The following is a 19,640-nucleotide window of genomic DNA, read 5'->3' as shown; positions in this document are numbered from 1 at the left end:
GGGGCTGGCAGGGTAGGGTGGGGTTACCGACTGCGGAAGGGCCGGACCGGTGGCCGGCCCTTCCGCCGGGGAGGCTGGCTGGAGGCGGGGTCGGTTCACACACCGGGTCGGTCGGGGCGGGTACTATTCAGTCACATGGGACATATCGGTCACGTGGACCATATGGGTCACATGGGGCACATGGGGCACATTAGCCAGATCACATCACCGCCAGAGTTGCTGGTCGAATCGAGCCAGGTCAGGTGACTGATCTGGTGCGAGGAGCCGCCAGCCTCAGACGGAGTGCCGTGCCCGATCAGACCGGACGTCTAAATGACGGGGTAAAAAACGTGTCACGTGGGGTCACCGCGTCCACTCATCGGCCAGAATCCGCGGTCTGAGCCAGCAGACCATGTCGAGGACAGGGCCACTGTCCCTTCCATCAGCGAACACGATCATCTGGCTAACGAGCTGCCCAGGTCACATGACTCGGAAGGTCCCGACTCTTCACCCATCCTGATCAGCCGGCGGAGGAGCCGGGTCCTGTCACCACTCCATCTGTCGGCCCCCAAACGCATGAGATTCACCGTCTCGCACCAGTGGGACCCACTCACACCAGCAACAGCCGCCGGCATTCGCCCATTCTCCGGCACGCAAGTCGTGAGCCGGCGTCACCCGACGGCGAGGACTAGCCGAACCGCGCAGAGCGTGGCCAGGGGTGCGGCGACGGAACAGAGCAGGGCACTGAAGTCTGAACAAGACGAGGGTGAGAAGCGCGCAAGGTCCCCCGCGGCGTACCGAGCGGATGAATGATTCTGGGGCGCACTGGGATCCCACTGATTCTGGTGGCTGGTGGATCCGACCACACCACTGCGTGCGCGGGTTCGTCGCACATGCAGTTCACCCGCGGGAGCCCGTCGCTGGGAGAAACAAGCGCCACACCCATGGTGGTGCACGGCGCCAGACATTGTTTTTCTTGCAAGCAACCTGTGTCCGAAACCCATGGAGCCCCAGTTGTACACACCACCCCCACCCCTCACACCCTCCTCCCACACCACCCCGCCTCTAAAGCGCCTCCGGGGAGGGAGGGACCACGCGTGACCGACGAGCCGTCGGAGCAGGCGCCGCCGTCCCAGTCACGAGCGCCACCAGCACGCGCAGCTGGCGGTCGGGCGGGAGACACGAGGGCGTCATCTCCCGGCCGAGCGCATACCAATTAGCGAGCGCTCCACGCCCGTCAGTGTGCGGCCAGCACTCCAAACGTCCAAACGTCATGCCAACAGACGCCCTGGTGTCCCAGATATGTATCGGGCGACCGGTTTTCGGGCGGTGCACCGAACGGCGCGAGGACGCCGCTGTCCCGGCGGCCGCGCATCGCCAAACGACAGGCTTCGCCGTTCGCCGTCGCGCCAGACCAACCGACGGCATCTGGCGGCGTCCTGGCACACGCTGGCACGTCCCTGATGTCCCTGCGGACCGACTATTCTCCGGCGCGGCGGAGCGGACGCCCGGCGCGTGAGCTCCCTCGCCCTACCCTCTCCGCGGGTGGAAATGACAGCGTCTCGCAGTTCACGGCGCCGAGAGCCTCCGCCGGCGCCATCCCCACATGGCGGGAGCGGGCGTCGGCGTGTTATGTTAACGGCGCGCCGGGACAGGGACGATGTTCCTGTCAGCGGCCGCCTCCTGTCCTCGCTGTCCCGATCCGTCCCGAGCAGACAGGTCCCGGTGTCGGCGGCGTGTCTGGCTCCTCTGTCTCCGGACGAGGCGAACACGTGTAACCCCAGCCACAGGCGGGGGTCTCTGCCCGCCCGGTCGGGGAGACACGAAGCGTTATCCCCGAATCTCTGGGTCTTGGGCCAAGGCTCGTTGCTTACGTCAGGTATGAAAGTATGACAGCGGGTGCAGAGACACGCACAGAAGAGACAATGTCACCCTGCCTCTAAGCGGATCACGTCAATTAGATACGACCAGATAACGAGAATACGCGGATGATCTCAGTTCAGGGTCCAGCCGTATTCCCTGCGCACACATACGCATGTTATTACGCGACGGCGTCTCGATGATGACTTGGGCTTTGGGGCACACCGACTACGCTGGTCATATGACGCCCATGCGACGGCGTCTCGCTCGGGCACGGGATGTCCAGTCCACGAGAGAGGGGGTCTTGGGCCGTGTCTGTCCTGGGCCGCCGCCCGGAGGACGCCTGTGGCCGGCACTCAGCAGACGCTGTCGGCCGCGACCCTCCAACTGCAGGTACTCAAGACTACCAGGCTGAAACACGCCCCGTGACTGCGGTAAGGGTCCCTGCAGCCCGCCCGAGCCCCGATACTCACCCCGTCGAACAGGGGGTGCTCGGCCGGCGGCTGCGGGAACACGTCGTACAGCGAGCTGACGTAGGTCAGCACCGACTTGTCGTCCGGGTCCGGCGTGTCGACATCTGAAACACGGCCGCACAGCTCCAGAACAGGCCGGCCGGCAGGCGGCGGCGATCACTCACTGTCGTTCACTGTGCGATGAACGCGGACGGCTCACGAGTGTCCACGCAAGATAAACCCATGCGCTGCGTGAACACACCCACCGTGAATTTGGTGCTCTTTTAAGGTCGTGTATGGCTGTCTACGAGAGCACGTAGCAAAGCGACAATTGGAGGGCGCACAATCACGCAAGTAAGCACACGCCCATAAACACGCCGAACGACGCCACGGTTGCGAACATGAAATACGGTGGGCACAGGCGATTATGGAGCGTGGTAAGAAGAGATGAAGAGGCCGCGTGTGGAGCTGCTGCGTCGAAATTCTACCCGCACCAGTATAATTGTCTCCAACTAACCACCGACCGCATCATCGACCGACTGCGCTACCTACCGTTCCACATTCCAATGCCAGAGAGCTTCCTTCCGCAGCGCGTGACAGCGCCCTCCCCCCCCCCCCCCCCTCCACCACACATACACACACCTGTCCCGACCTCGTGATCGGGCCTCCAATCGCGCGTCGGGAGTCGTCTCACGACTCGACCACTACCGCGGCTGCCCCCCCCCCCCCCCCCCCGGCCCTTGAGATACCATCACATCGGCATCGGGGGCCGCCGCGCACCCGGCGCGGTCTTGTCACACCCGTCATCGTCACGCCGTCACGCCGTCATGCTCTCACGCGACGTGCCCGCCGTCGCGCGGCTGGGTCGTCATGTGACGTCTGTGTGGGACGCTGGTGCTCCGCAGGGAAGCGGCCGGCCGCCCACCGTAGCGGGGGCGTCACGTCTGCCCTAATGACCGAACGGCCCGGGCCTCTCCCGGCGTCCGCACGCCTCCACCAGCGCGCTATCCCTCCCATCTATCCGTTTCGCCAATAATCACTGCCACATCCAGAGTATCGACTAAATTCCTAATCAATTATCGGCGGTGGGCGGACGTGGTGACGTCAGCTGGCGCCGACAGCTCGACCCACGCTGCCCGGCGCACGCATCGGCTCTGAATACAAGAGGGCAGCACACGACCGGGTGACGTCATGGCTGCAGCGGGCCGCCGCGACCAACTGGCACCAAAACAACGCCGCCGCAGCCTCCTCCGGCGGTCGGGGGCCCTGCGACGCCCCCGAGGGCTTGTCTATCGCACAAAGGCGTGATCGGTACCGTCCGGATTCGCGCACGACTCTCCGGAATCGGGGGATCGGCTGATTGCGTGGCACGTGCTGCGCGCCGGCCCGCCGGGCCTGCGCGCAGATCTGGCGGATTGGCTCGGAACGCGGCGGCGGCGGGCTGCGGCACTTTCGGTGGCCGCGTGTGAGCAGGACCGAGGACGCGGTGCCGTCATGATCGCAGGGAACGCCGCGCCGGGAGCCGAGCACCTCATCGCAAAGTCGACTGCGCGGCGAGGTAACAGTCGGGGCGGGACCGCACCCTGGGCGCGAATCGTGAGCGCATGAATCGGCGCGGTCCACCACTTCGGACTGTACCTACATCCTCAGTACCGTAGTTACCATAACGTCAGACTTTCGAAATGGCAGTGCCAACTGTTTCCGTTGTTAGGCATCGTGGCCATGATTATCGGAAAAAATAATTTCCGCATGGTACTTCGGTTGTTAGCGGATACATAAAGCCCCAAAACAAGGGCAGCCCACAATAAAACCGTTCACGAGTCGTCATTTCGTTGGAAATGTTCCGCAGCTGGCGCCGACCGAGAAACAGGTCATCAAGTCGTCAAGCTGTGCTAATGAGGCTCGTAAACGTCCAGAGAGTGTCTCTGCGGGTTCGCAATTGATCGACAGCAAATGGATCACAAATGGAGTCGCTGGCAGGCCATCTTTACTTGTCAGCGGCGCTGTCTGCTTCTGCGGCCCACTAACCAGTGTGACCGGCACGCATGCGGTGTTCAAATGATAAAATAAATGAAAGCCCTATGAATGTGGCTAGGTTGCAGGCCCATCAAGGGCATAGCGCACGATAAACCAGTTTCGCCCTCGCAGAACACGGCTACTTTAAACACAGGCGCTCGCCCTGGGCGCTGCAGTTCAACCGGACCGTAAGAATCGTCTCGAAAGGACGGGTTAACGGTTCAATGGCCGGTCCTGTTCTGTAACCAGCTTGCCATCATTGTATGCTAGCAGTTCCGCTTACAAGCTGAAGGACGCTCGCTGTTCGGTTTGACCGGGATCAGAGCCGGGATCAGAGCCGGGATCAGAGCCGGGATTGGCCCGGATCAGAGCCCTTGCAGCCAGCGCTGGCCATCGAGAGAGGTGCGTGGTGAGGCAGATACCGCGGCCATTATGAGAGATCTCGGTTAGCGAGTCTCACCCCGCACTGGGAGCCCTGCTTGAGGCTTGTGCGAGCGCTCGGGCGGGGCTCCTGCCGGGGCTGGGCACTTAGCCAGCTCAAGGCTGATAGCCGCATCCCCTGGAGGGGCGTGCCGTGCGAGGATTCAGGACAAAACATCGAGTGTGAGAAGAGCGGGGTGGATACAGCCCGCTGCTGTGGGCTTCGTCCAAGGCTAACCGCACTTCCCTGCCGAGATACGCCTCTGGACCTCCACAGCTGCACCCTTCTCTTCCCTCGAGCCCCGTCCCAACCCCTCCGCCGCAGGCTGGGCTGGGGCTGGCGTGGTGGGAGCCGTCGGCGGTCACCAGGTGTGCCCCGCCAGCCCCGGCCGCCGCCCGGCCCGGCCGAGACCGGCCGTCTCCGGCCGGCGCAGCGCGTGGGTCGCAAGGCCGACCGAGCGACCTCCGCCCTGCCCCGGCGTACTCGGGCCGCCCACACGGCCCGCCCGGCAGCCGCCGACAGGTGGCCGCCGACGGCGAGCGCGCGGTCGGCCGGCCGGTGTCCGGGGGCGCGGGCAGGCGGGGCCGCCGTTCGGCGCGCGCGGACGCGCCTCGAGGATTCGTGGAGACGTTACGGGGATGTGTAGTCTAGACTGGTGCATCCGGGGCCTGGCGGTTCCATTTAGAGCCCCCCCCCCCTCCCCCCCGAGGCCAGCCGTGTGGACCTGAGAATGACCCACGCAATGATGGACCGCGGGTAACAAGAGAACTGCGCGGAAATACAGGGGTGAAGACGATTTAGCAAAAGGACTGTGATTCAGCACAGAGAACATGATTCAAAGGTGAAGAGAAGACCCCATGATTCAAAGGCCAACAGTTAATGATTCAGGGGAGAGGAAACCATGATTCAAGGGGCGAACGATAGTGATTCAGGTGGCGAGACAAGGAACCGCTCGGTCCCACCCGCCGTGCGCCGCGCCCGGGGCGGCCGCGTCTGAGTCATGAGCGGCGTCCTCCTGTGTCGGCGCCGGCACCCTCCGCCGTGGGCGGGGTCTGATGATGCCAGACTTCTCCCGGCGCCGCGCGTCAGGGCGCCGCTAATGAGCGAGCGCGGCCCACCCGGCCGGCCTGTGTCAGCGCTGCCTACCCCGCGGCCGCACGCCGCACATGTGTCGACGCACACACCTGCGCGTGCACCTGCACACGCACGCGCCGGCGCGCTAACTTAACACCGGATCGGGGTCATGGTCGCCAACAGGAAGCTAAGGTAGGCTTCGCTGGCAACAGGTCACAGCAGGATCCCCTCAGGAAGCCTTGCATTCACGATGTTATCATTTCGGTTCTGGTTGTGATCTAATCATCAACGGGTGTCATTCCATGATAGATGGAGTCATGAATGCAAGTGCACGTGGTTCCCCACACCCTGCACACACCAGGCGCGAACTCCATGACCAGCCCAAACCCCAGCTGGCGTGCAGGAAGGCGTTAAGGCGTATGGCTCTATTTCGAGTCGGCCCGCCGCCGGGCACGGCACAGTGGCGCCGCAGGACCGGTTCGGCGCGCTCGCGGGGCCCGCCGGCCCGAAGTGCGTGACGAGCCGGCGCCGGCCCAAACATGGGCCCGGCAGCCGACTCCCGCCGCGACGTCACAGCGGGCGTTAGGGCGGACCGCGCCGCGCGCCGCTGAGCGACTCGTCACCGCCTCCGCCGCCGCCGTCGCTGCCGCCGCCGCCGCCGCCGCCGCAAGGTCGCTCGTGCGGAGCTGTGCACTGTGCTCATTCATGGCGAGCGAGCGTGCTCGGGACTGCTTGACCGCGAGCGGGGGTCACGCGCGCGCTGGACGTCCCCGCTCCGCCGGCCAAATACGGCAGCAGCGGCGGCGGCGGCGGCGGCGCTCGGACACTGGCGAGGGAGGGGAGGGCAGGGTGGAGCGCGCAGTTTCCATTGCTGGCGCCGCCGTCTCGCCGACTGGCACCGGCCAAGTGCGGCGTTGCACGGGTGCGGGAGAAGGGCGACGGGCGCGAGGATCGGTCGCCGTGGATTTCCAGGGAGAGGCGTATCTCGGGCGTATCTCTCTGTCGCCGCGAGAGGGCTATCTGCTGGGACTCCAAGGCAAAAATATATGGTATGAGATAACCAAGGAGTTTACCAACTGCATAGCATGCCACTATCAGGGGTAACCGGACTGGACAGAGGCCTTTTGGCAGACATGGTGAGAGGCGGCCAATCCTCGGTCACGGGTCAAGAAAGGTCATGGCCATGAACTGGCCGCGGGCCCAAGCGACCGAGCTAACCCAGTGAGTGTATTCCATCTCCACGATCGCGACTGGAGGCCATTTTCCGGACGAGTCCAGATGAGCACCGCTGATGTCCCCTGCGCCGAGATTTGGAAATGGACGCCAGCTGCCGAGTCATGTATGGAGCTTTAATGTGCTTTCGTCTACCACCAAGGTATTGATGCCGACGATAGCGGTCATTCGGGTGATGGATGTCGTCCTCACACGCTGGGAATCTGAATAAAAATGGTTGATAGGCAGTCAATGTCGCCAGGCCTGAATCAACACGTGAATCTGAATCAACACGTGGCCTGCGCCCTTCAGCAGCCTATTCGCGTACTCCATCGGTCAGATGATCGGCGCCAAGCCGATGGACCGTCCTCCTCAGACCCTCCGGGCGACCTTCAGAAAAACCGCCGCCGCAACATGCCAGAGCCGCGCGGCGGAGCCAGCGAGCCGTCCCTTCCGTCCGGCCGCCTCGCCCGGCGCGCGCAACAGCCGCCGTCCCCGCGGCGCCTGCCCATTCAACACGCGCCGCCGGGCACCCGCCGGAGCCGGCCGTCGCTCGGGCGCGGTTGGCACGAGTGATGCCGGCGCGGCAGCTGAGCTCTCCCAGTCGGGGGGTCACCTGAAGCGGCCGCCAGCGGCCTTGCCGCGGCACGGTCGCGCTGCCGTTCATCCGGCTATGTCCGCTTTCACGTTCCGCCGCCGCCGTCGCCGTCGCCGCCGATGGGCGGAGGTTCGCCGGCGACGCCGCAGGCCCGGCGTGACGTCACTCGCCGCGATGAGGTGTCCGACAGAGCGTGAGCGATTCGTTGCCGGGCGAGGGTGACGCAGAGGGAGCGGGGAGCAGACGGAGGGTCACGCGCCTGGGCTGACCCGGCGAGCCCACCGGATGCCGGCGCGCGCTGCAGCTCGAGGACGGGCGGGAGATGGGAGGGCTGGGGGTGTGGGGGGGGGGGGGGGCGGCTGCAACTCTCACCCCACTGTAGTGGACGACCATCCTCCACCTCGACCTAAAGAAGGACGACTCTCCTCCGTGCGCGCGGGGAGCCGCACAACGCTGAGCCTCTTTTTGCAGGATGTCCCGTCATCACCGCGGCCCGGAGGCCGCTGTGAGGGGCCGGCCTCATCACTCGGCGCCACCCACAGCGAATTGGCCGACAAGATGGGCAGACTTCCTCCTACGGACGGGGCACGACGACCCGCCAATTGAAGCCCCTGCACCGTACCGCCTACGGCGTGCCCGCGGGACGTGCACGAGAGACTGAAGCCGAGTGGCGAGCGCTTTCGGCTCCCACGTGGGGACCCGTGTTCGTATCCAGGTAGCGCCATGGCCTCAGGGCGTCAATATGGTCACTGCAGCCGCTGGCGTTCGACGGGGCGCGCGAAAGGCAGGCATCAAGGCATCGAAAGGCAGGCATCAAGGCATCGAAAGGCAGGCATCAAGGCAAGGCAAGGCATCGGCAAAAGGGCGCGCGACGGGCAGGCATCGAGTTTCTTTCAACAGAAGAGCACGATGAACGTGCCAGCAGTCCAAGACGATCTGTGCGGCAGGCCCAGGTCGGCGGAGAAGCGCGGCACTGGCGGAAAGCTGCAACCGACCGTCTCTAGCTCCGGACCAGGCCCAGATGGCCGTCCCGATCTAGAAGTCGGAAATGCGGCTGAGCGGGGTCAGAGACTGCCGACAATCGGGTACGCTGACACGCCCAGTTCCCGAAGCGGCTTGATATCGAGATGCAAGCGAGCCACCAGCGCGCCGCGTGACCGCGCAGCGAGGAGAGAGCCAACTGAAAACCTGGCTATAGCGCCACTCAGCCCCACCCGACAGCCACGCCACACGACGCGGACCCGCACCGTGACCCGGACACCCACCGCGCCGGGGCGGCAGCGGGTCAACGCGTGCCAGCGCCGATCGAAGCCGGTCAGCCGCGCCCCTGCCCGCCGGCGGCCCATATCCGGACCCGGTGGCGGCGGGAGACCGGGCTTGTGCGCCGCGGTCGGTGACGCATCGCGTCAGGATCACGACGCCGGAGGGCGCTACGCTGTCATGGGCGTGACACGTGACCCCCACCGGCGGCCGACCAATACTGTCGATCGATGGTGCCCGACGTCGGTCGACGAGCAGGTCGGAAGGGTGGACCGCGCGCACGTCGCGCCCCGGAAGGAGCCGACCTGACACGGAGCCGTGCCAGAGTCGTGACTGTCTTGGGTCGTGCCTAGGCTGGCTGGGCATGAGTCTCACTGTGGCTGAACGGCATACTAGCCGGGACTGTCCAGCTCTGCACTCAGAGGAGCGGCTAGAGTCGTGGTAGAGGTTATGCCTGCCATTAAGGCGATAGTCGCGCCCAGGACTGAGGATGATCGTGACCGTACCGGGGTCGTGACCAGAGTCCACCACGCAGTCGCCGTGGTAACCAGAACCGTACAGGGCATCAAATTCATATCCCGAATAAGGCCTCAGGTGATCACGTATAAAATCGAGCTTGCGCTCGCAATAGGAACACACCTTGAGAATCCCGATCCCCGAATCCCGAAACCCGATCGCCCGCACAGCCCCCAGAGCGTAGCGCCCCCGGTCGCCTCATGACGCCGCCCCTGCGTCTCCACCGCACCGGCTGCGGCGGCACAGGAGGACGGCCGCGCCGTGGACGTCGCAGATGTAAACAGTTGGCGATGTCGAGCGGCCATGCATCGCAAACGTCGCTCGTTGAGGGCCGGGTCACCAAGCATACCGTTACGACAACTTGGAAACCCTCCAGTCCGTCGGCCTGCGCTGGAAGCATCCGCTTGTTGACGTGCAGACACCGGCTTTGACCACCGCCGTTATCTCATGTGAGCACTGGCTTGTCATACTCCGTTCGACGTGACATGAAGCATTCGTGCGGCTGAACCCCACCCAACATTTCCAACGGCCGTAGCCACCAACCGCATTGCTGAGAGCCATCGTCCACCGCCGTGACATCCGGCTCCCGCGACTCCGGCTCCCGTGACATTCGGTTCCCGCGGCGCCGATTCCCAACAGGGCGTTCATTTCCTGAGAGCATTCCGCCGTGATTTCCTCTTCCCACCGCATGGACGTTCTCGCTATTGCTCCCCATATCCACCGACGAGACGCGGTACAGGCCTTCCGTCGGACATCACCGAGAAATGTCCGCTCTCGACGCGGCGGTCATTCGGCGTCATTGCCTCGGCGGCGATCCCGGCTCGCCCACGCGAGAGCAGCAGCTCGAAACCATGGCGCTCGCGAAGACGAAGCGGCACACTCGGCGTCGTCGCTAGCGGCCGGCCGCCGGCCGGCAGAAATCCCGACCGAATTCCGCGGCTGAATTTACAAACCGTCGCCTTCTCCGTCCGGCGTTCAGCACCGTCCGCCGCGTCGCCGGTTCGGGGAGTTCCGCTCGTGTAACACAACAAAACCGCCGGCTGTTTGCTTACGCGCGCGCACGTGACAGCGAGCGGCGCCGTCACCGAGCGTAAACAGCGCCGCTCGCCGCGTCGTCACAATAGCGCCGAGGGGCGCAGGCGCCACGCCAGGAGCGCCAGACGGCGAGGCGGCTGCCGCGGCCAGGCCGGCACGCTGCGCTTAGTCCGGCGATGATGGGGGCTTCTGTGGTGCCGCTGCTCGAGACCATCGCCGGATACGTCCCGATCTCCTCAGAGAGATCTCCTCAGATCCCTCTGATCTCCTCAGAGGCGCAGATCCCCTCAGAGAGACGTCGGCGCGGCATGCTCGCCGTCTGGTGTCGGTGTGGGCAGGGGGAGATCGCGCCCGGCGGTCACTCACCTTCGGGGTCCAGCAGGCGGGTGACGCCATACTCCGTATCCATCACATGGAACGCCTGGTCAAGCCGGGTGCGGGCCGACTTATGCTGGAGGTCCTTCCAGTCCACCAGATCAGGTCTGCGGGCAGGTCAAACAGGTCAGCAAGGGTTAGCACGGGTAACCACAGGTCAGCACTGGTCGGTACAGGTCAGCACAGGTCAGCGTGTGTCAGCACGGGTCCACACAGGTCAGCTCAGGTCACAGTAACCTGCACGGGTCACAGAGGTCATTCCAGGTGAGCGAGAGGCGAACCTGTCACGTCGGCACATGAGTCAGTGAGCGTGACAAAACGTGATATAGCCCTGTCTGTTTGGTCATGTCCGACAGATGAGGACAACATCGACCAAAGACACAATTTGTGTCGATTCATGCTGATCGCGCATAACGAATGGCTGCGACAGGAGGCGGTATCTGGTCCCACGAACATCTCTCGGATCATGACTCCCACGGAGCCAGCGCTCAGGACATCCCTCCTCCACCGCTGTGAAGCACCACGACCGACGCACCAGCCCCGAGACCTCCGCCCCTCCCCAGCTGCGGCCCTGGTGTCGGGCGACTCAGCCGTATCTATCTCCGGCAGCGCGACTGCTGACGCCCCGACAAATCGCCAGAGTCGGTCCCCGCACACCACTTCGGCGCCGGGCAGAGCAAACAACCCCATCGGTCGGTTATCACTGCCGGCCGATAAACAGACGGAGCGTGGCGCGGGGCCGTGCCAAGTCGCTCCGGCGGCTGCCGGCGGCGCCAGCTGTGCCGCCCGCTGCCGGGCCGCTCATGGCTCGTCGGCTGACCGAGCGTCGTGAACCCAACGTCCCGGCTGAAAACTCGTGGAAAAATAATGAAACGGTTATGTGATTGGCGCTGACGCTGGTTTCATGGGCGCGATTTCGGACGTTCGTAAGTCGTTGGTAGTTGTGTGCATGTGAGTTATGAAAGCAGGCCATGAACTCGTGACCAAATAGGGAAGTTTGCCCCCAGCTAACCCATGAAACCGTCCGAGTGACCATTATTATATGGTACTAAAAAGCAATGAAAGTCCTTCATTCTGGTAAGTGAGCTTGAGTGGACCCTTTAATCATCATGATCACCAGCTTATCTTCTGAATTTTCGAATGGCGGCCTTCGCGATGGCGTACACGAGATAGCGCCGGTGAGTACCGCGCACGATGCCTTCCAGTGTTCAGCCAGCGCGTCATTCCTCCAACACACTAGCCCACCACTGTGTTTGTCCCAGTTCCCGGAAAACGGAAGCGCGGTCTACCATTCAGCGCGCGTGGGCCCGGGCGCGTCTCGTCACTCTAGTTTTCCGGTAACAGAGGGAGGGCCACCAGCACCCCGACCAGTGTTTGTCGGGTATTTCGCACGCGCGACCTGAGGTCAGACGCCGCATCAAAGACGCGAATCATCAAATATCGTAACCATCATCATCATCATCATCAATATCAAAGCGACCGATCACGAACAAGTCTCCGCGGAACGCCGCAAGTGCACCGGTATTTTTCCCCTCTCGCCCAAATACGCGCCTCGCGCGCGCAAAGCAGCCCCGCGGACAGACGCGACATCTGCACCTCCACGTCGTCTCGAGCAGCACTGGCGATACGAAAGCGCCCACGTTCACCAGGAGCCCCAGCGGCGAGGGCGAGTGTGCCTACTTGAATGCTGCCGCTTATTGCAGGGTCATTACAAAGCAGTTACGCCCGTGTCTCCGGGGCGGCCATTGTTTCCGCGTGACACCGCGAGGTCGATCCGAATGGCTGCGCGTGATGGAACCGGCGCCGCTGGGTCACGCTACCGCCACCTGGCTGCCGGGCGGGCTAATAAGACACGGACTGAAGCAGTCCAGGTGGGCTAATGAGGCGGACCGAAGTAGTCCAGGTGGGCTAATGAGGCGGACTGAAGTAGTCCAGGTGGGCTAATGAGGCAGACTGAAGTAGTCCAGGCGGGCTACAAGACGGACTGAAGTAGTCCACTACGACACGGACTGAAGAAGTCCAGGCGGGCTAATGAGGACTGAAGTGGTCCAGGCGGGCTAATGAGGCGACCTGAAGTAGTCCGGGCGGGCTAAAAAGACGGACTGAAGTAGTCCAGGCGGCCCACATACAATACATAAACAACACAAAATAGCAGTGAGGGTACCGCCCGCGGCAGTCAGAGGCAGTCGGTGCCCACACTGCTACGGCAGAGTGACGTTTCACGAAGCCTCCGCAACCCAGGCTATGGCCGTGGTATGATCACGCACACAGCCTTCACGCCGGAGATTTCGTCGCAGCTGGGCGTGGACGTTAGTTTCGCAATGATCGCAGTTGGTACGGGGCAACTGGCTACCAAGCGGTCAATCAAACACGTGTCTGATAGAGCCACCGTGTAATCATCCACTGGATGCCCCAACGCGTCCCATGAATGCCGTAAGCGCTGGACATCCAGCGACTTACGGACCCGTGTATTTTCAGAAGACCGATTTGCTCAGACTATCTCGGAACGTTCCACATTTAACCCGTTTACATGGGCGGCCGAGGGAAGTTCAACTTCAGATCGAAATAGACAACGCGACTGTGGACCACGCGCTCAGATGTATTTGCATGGGCTAAACCAGTTTTACTTTCGCTTAATACACGGTGGTCCGAACTTAAGAAGCTCGAATCAAGGAACGAACTTTCGACACAAATTGCACTTTTGAGACGACTGGACGCAATGCTGCAGTTATGACAGTTGTAGAGCGTCCGAGTTTGTGCGGGGACTGAGGCCAAAGTAATAGGTGGGCAAATGGACCCCACCAGAACGCGACTTTGTGCAGGGCTAATAATTTAGAAAATCACAGCGCCACAGCATGGCGCGCTCCACTTCCACCCCCAGCATGTCGTCCACTTTGCCATGCTTTCTATTGTCCTTGTTCCATTTGCAATGGTCTTGAGCAAGAAAATTGTCAACAGGTACAGAACTGTACGCGCCAAGCACTTCTCGGTCACCCGCGTCACTTACAGCTAGCATGCTTCCGTTCGCTTCCTGTCAGATAATAAAATCCCTTCCTGAACAGATAATTCTCCCATGGCAAAAGATTTCAGCCGGAGCGTGATCGCAATCTGCTAAACGGCGCGCCGGCGCTGACATGAACCTGATAGCGCGAATCGAGGCCGGGCGCCAGCCTGATCGCGAATCTGAGCAACCCATCAAACAGGGCAATAATTATCCCCCGAGGCTCCAGCTGTCCGGTCCGAGCCCGCGTCCCGGCCGGCAGCGGCGGCCGTCCCCGGCGGTGTCTCATTTGTCGGCAGTGGGGCGGCCGGCGTCCCGCGGGAGCGAGCGGCCGTCGGCGGACCGGCCACGCGGAAGCGCCGACGCTGGTCGTTAGCGGCGGCCCGCCCTCCCCCCGGACGGCGCAGGTCCGTGCTGTGGAAGCCCGGCGGGGGGACGGGCGCCGGGCAGCGATATAACGCCACTCTCGCCGTGACTAAATGAACATGGGATACATTTACGACGCGTTGGCGCGCTGATGCTCCTCCGCTGGCGAAACAGGAATTAGCTCGAGAATGGGGAGCAGCATTTAAGCTAGACCCATGAATCTAATTACTGGCTGCTGGGACAATGACTAGCTTTTTGCGGCCAGCACAGAGCGCCGACAAATTCTCACAAGTATGCTGGGAGTGTGGGGAAAACAGACACCTCATGCTTTTCTATTTCTAGACAGCAGCTTTTGAAATGTCAACGCCACTAAATGTTCAACATCACACCATTGCAACTCACCGACCGTGCTCTCCTTCGCAGCCATGGTCTGTCGCTTTCACCAGCGACGACAGCCCCCCCCCCCCCCCCCCTCCTTCGCCCTCCCCCACCCCCTCCCCCGCTTCCACGTCGGCTCACCTGTTCCTGTGGATGATGGCGTTGAAGGCGAGGCCGTCGCGCCAGGAGGAGGTGAAGTTGGACACGCGTACGCCCGGGTAGCGCTCGGTGGTGCGCTGGGCCCAGTGGAGCAGCGCGTCCCTCGCACTGATCGAGTCATCGCCCTCGACGATGTCCGATATCTGCGGAGAGAGGGGGCGAGGTCAGCACGGCCGGCGGCGGCGGGCGGCAGGGCGACCGGCCAGCACGACCGACAGGAACAGCTCAGGCGCGAGGTGGGGCGGAGGCAGCGGGCTGAGGCAGACCTGACTCATCGCTGCTGATGACAGTAGCGGGCCGGCCCCTGCCCCACTTGCAAGACACCCAACAGACCTGGGGTGAGAGGAAATTAAGGGGCTACATGTTTACGCACGAGCCGTTTATGCCGCCGTGAGCTAAACGGGACTCGGCAGGTGAAAACCAGGACAGCGACCATCAGACTTTCTGAAGTCAAGGCTCAAAGAAGCTTTATGACTGCGATCAGGGCAAAACAAACGAAACGGAACATAAGCGATAACATTCACCTGAACGAATACAGCTTCGCAGGCGAAGCATACACAGAAACAATCGTCTCCCAGATAACGAAGAGGTCGTGTGCACGAGGCAGGCAGGTAGCAGCTTATCTCCACAGAAAACGCCCTCGGGTCACAACGTACGCCACTGGAATCCATCACCGGCCTGCCAGCCCGCCCGCCGGCCAGGCATCCTGCCCAGGCGGCCGGCATTGTCCGCATATCCCGACCCGCGCTCCACCGCCGGGTCGGCCGTCGCGCTGCCGTCCTGCCCGTATCCCGGCGCTGGGCCGGACGGGCGTGACGTTACGGAGAGCTGACGGAACGTCACAGAGTTGGTGTGACGTCACGGGATCGGTGTGACCTCACTTGGCAGGTAGGAGGCGATGTGACTGACGTGTGTCGCAAACTGACGTGATGGGAAGTGACTGGGGCGCCGCCACAGCAGCGGCACGGCGACACGGAAGTGATGTGACGCGCGGAGGTGACGTGACGCCAACACCACGTGACACGTCGGGGGACTGATGTGACGTAACGGGACGAGATCCGGAGGAGCGCCTTCCCGATGGGCTTCCGCGCCGTGCAGGAGCGCCCAGCTCAGGCCGCCTTCCCGTCCGCCGCTCGGCCGGAAGAGAGGGGCCGCGGGAGGTCACATCGTCCGTCTGCCCGTCCGCCGCTCGGCCGGAAGGGGAGGGGCCGCGTGAGATCACACCAGACCAGCGGCCCAAGCCTCCATAGCCTGCCCGTCGCGCCGGAACTCTCCAAGCCTCCGACAAAAGCGGCAGCAGCTACCTCCGAGACGTGAGTGGGAAAGACACGCCGAGAGACACGCCCACGAGCTGACGTCTCAATTATTCCGTTCCGCTCTTCTCACGGGCCTAGGTGCGTCGCCCCGCGTGGGTGGCTGCAACGCCCCGACCACGCCATTAAAATTCCGCCATGAATAATATGACCTGTATTAATGACCCACCACACGCTGCGGAGCCTGACCCGGCCGGCCCCGCATCCCACCACCTCGACCGCCCGACAGCGATGACTAACTGTGCCGCCGCCGACGATTTACGATCGGTTTTATGGGGTCGGAATGGTCCGGCCCAGCCCGACCCGGTCATTGAGATCTGTGAGCCGACGGCCAGGCCAGCTCGGGGGCCGACCTGGGCCGTGACGTCACGCGCTGCGCCGTCGCGGGGGGACGCCGTCGGCCCGATTAAATGGCGGCCGTTACGGCGGCGTCACGCCAGCCAGCCCCCGATGTCCGCGCGGCAGCGGACGGGGCGGGACTCGGATCTGAACCTGACCGACCGGATCTGGACTGGATCTGACCGGATCAGATCCGGATTAAATCGGACCAGATGTGGGTTTATCTGGGGATCGGATCGGACCGGATCAGACCGAACCAGGACTGGACCAGGGCCGCATCGGGGCTCGGCCGAAGTTATTCATCCGGGGTTCGGGTGGAGCCGTTATCGGTTCCGGCCGGTGCCGTTTTTTATCTTCCGTAGGCAAACGTGACCGAATGTCCCGCGGTGATGGCTGTGGTATTCCTGTCCCCGCCAAGCGCAGCTCGTTGCGAAGATCGCGACAACACCAAGCCCCGCCGCCCTCCCCCATCGCGATTTCCACTCAACGGACAATTCAGAGCAGTTCAGCAAAGGTTCGGCCGGGTTATAGGCGGGGCAAGGTCCAGTCCGAGCCTAGACAACGTTCTTTTTCATGTTCAGACAGCATCCGCGTTTTGATCAAGTCTGGTCAGGGTTGGCAGGGGTTTTGGCAAGGGTATGACAGGGGTCTGGCAGGGGTTGGGCAGGAGTTTGGCAGGAGTTTGGCAGGGATATGGCAGGAGTTTCGAATGGGTTTGGCAGGGGTTTGGCAGGGTATGGCAGGGGTTTGGCAAGGGTTTGGCAGGGGTATGACAGGAGTTTCGCATGGGTTTGGCATGGGTATGGCAGGGGTAAGGCACTGGGTATGACGGGTTTGGCAATAGTTTGGCAGGGGTTTGGCAGGGGTTTGGCAGGGGTTTGACAGGGGCTTCGCAGGGGTTTCGCAAGGGTTCTGACACGGCTCTGGGACGGCGCTCAGCCAGCATTTGCCACGGTTCTGGTTAGTCCGGGCCCAGCCGGTGTTTGCCCAGCGGAGCACTCAGCACCGCTGCCGCCGGGGCTGGCCGGCCTGGGGCTCGGTCTACTCTAGTATGCAGACCGCCCAGCGCTCCCGCCGCTGGATGATCCTGCCCCCGGCACCAGCGCCGCCGCACCCCTCCAACGCCGGGTAATGCACGGTCGTCGCTCCATCGCCGCCGGCCTCTCATGCAGCTGCTGCGTACAGGTAACGGCTAGGGGATGGGCTGTGGTGCGCTGTAATGCTGCCGGGCTTGGCCATTGAGCATTGTTGAAGAGGCGCGGAGGTCCGATGCCGCTAGTATACCAGCAGCCTGATGGCCAATTGCCTACTGTTTGCATGATAATGGTGAGCTATGATGCACCTACACACCTACAGGGCATGGCATAGTCACGCACTCGCGGTGCGCACCGGCCTACATTAACGGAAAAAAGATAACCGACGGATAACCCGTGGGACGGCACACAACAGATGAGCTGAGCTCAAGGCCCACAGCTGTTTGGAGCAAATGTACACGTGCCATGAACAGCCACAATGTGGCGACCGAGTTTTTTTTAACAAATATGTGTAATTACCGACACACGTGGGCCTACTTTCAACACCTGGGGAACGAACAGCCACAAACCTACACTTGAAACGCGCGCCAGCTCCACATTTTTCACTTGCGTGTAGCGCAATAGTAGTCCTTGAGAAGGAATGCTGTTGGACACATGACCAACGGCTTATACCCTCACCCTTCTAAAAACCTCGTCTCCCAGCGGCGCGCGGCGGATGCGTTCTGTACGCATTACACGGACCAGCCATGGCTTCGCTGACGCATGCCGACGCACTCTCGCCGGTCCTGGAGCGCCTGACGGTTTACAGCCGTTTAAAAATACATCGCGACGCGCAAGAGCTACCCAGAACAGCGATCCAGATTCCTGCATTTTAACCAGCCGTTAGTGGGACTGGCTCCACAGGACCGTGCGGCGGTCGGAGAGGCCGTGATTGGAGCGGACCGACGACCGACCACGCCGAAAGCCAGATGGCAGGCCGAACTAAATAGCTGAACCACACCGGGTGCGGATGGCGGGCGGGCTCTGGGACGCGGCAAAGTCCGGCTCCTGCAGCGCGCCAGCGGCGTGAGCACGAGGCAGGCACCGACACGGGCACGGCTATCCCCGCCAGGGTCTCCGGGAGATGACGCGGCGTCACGTACACCGCCCAGTTAATCGACTCGGTGGTAAATGGCCAGCAGTTGCCATTTGTTTATGCCAAGGAAGCCGTTTGTCACCTGCTGCGGATGTTGTACGAATATCTGGAGCACAGCGGGGTAGCAGACGTGCTTCCACTCGCCCACAATTCACGGCTAAGTGAAACAAAACGGCACTGGGAACACTCGCCGTCTGAGGAAAGTCTTACGAGCTCAGAGCTGATTGGAAGGCCGCGTCACTCGGCGAGACATCTGGACGCCCTCTGCGTGACGAGGTCCGTGACAAGGGCTGGCGCTTACTGGAGAACTACGCCGACGGTCAGCTCCAGAGTAGAGTGCCGACGGGCGGGTGGCACGCGCGACGAACGTAACCCGACATTTCCTACCTGCCACAACACTGACCGCAATCGGCAGCAGTGCCCTGCCCACACAAGAGCCCAAAAGCGACGCAGATCATGAGCCCGGCACCGGGCCGCGCCGTGCCAACCAGCGTGATGCCGCGCAGCTCTCCGTCCCACTGTGACTCGCAATGGCGGCGAGCCGACGGCCTGACGTGCCCCGCCGCCGATGAGTCGACCGGCCGCCCGGCGGGCCCCAGCTGAACACCTCGCCGCGAGCGTCAGCCGAATCACGCTAACGGCCGGCGGCGAACACGGCACCGAACGCAAACGAGACCGCGCCGCCGCCGCCGCCGGCCAACAACAGATAAAGCACGCGGCGACCGGCGACACAACGCCGGGCTGAACGGCGGCCCGACACGCCAGCAGCGCGTTAACGAGCCGCTCACACCCGCGATGACGTCACTGACGCCGCCGGGCCGAGAGGCGAGCTGGAGAGGCGACCGCTGACGAGGGCGCGTCGCGTGCCGCCCTCTGGCAGCGCGTGACGTGTCAGTGAGAATGAAGGATTTCTCCGCGAGGTTGGCGTGGGGCAATTGTGAGGCTGCCGCGAGTTCTTGATGAGGATACTGCCACGATCCATCCGTTCGATCACCGTCACTGTGAGTTCAGTGTGACGGTACTGGACTGTCACGATGCGTGGCGCGTCAGCGAGAGCTAAGAAGACGACGCCTCCCATCTGCAACAACCAGCACAGCTCCTCCTCTCCTCCGCGCCC

At 63.0% G+C, this 19,640-nt stretch overlaps 1 protein-coding gene across 1 annotated transcript in view; it reads right to left on the bottom strand.

The window, feature by feature from the left end:
* LOC119105298 (plectin) overlaps nt 1–19,640 on the bottom strand; it is a 70,941-nt gene that overhangs the window by 43,026 nt on the left and 8,275 nt on the right. Inside the window, exons 2-4 of the mRNA XM_037228765.1 lie at nt 14,685–14,845; nt 10,790–10,905; nt 2,313–2,416 (exon numbers count right to left, since the gene is read on the bottom strand). Coding sequence (XP_037084660.1) covers nt 2,313–2,416; nt 10,790–10,905; nt 14,685–14,845 — 381 coding nt within the window. The remainder of the gene's footprint in view (nt 1–2,312; nt 2,417–10,789; nt 10,906–14,684; nt 14,846–19,640) is intronic.

The sequence above is a fragment of the Pollicipes pollicipes genome, unplaced genomic scaffold, assembly GCF_011947565.3.
Source record: "Pollicipes pollicipes isolate AB1234 unplaced genomic scaffold, Ppol_2.1 Scaffold_6138;HRSCAF=7277_pilon_pilon_pilon, whole genome shotgun sequence".
In the NCBI taxonomy this organism is placed as follows: Eukaryota; Metazoa; Arthropoda; class Thecostraca; order Pollicipedomorpha; family Pollicipedidae; genus Pollicipes; species Pollicipes pollicipes.
The sequence above is the reverse complement of the archived record's forward strand: the minus strand, read 5'-3'. Positions and strand labels throughout refer to the sequence as shown.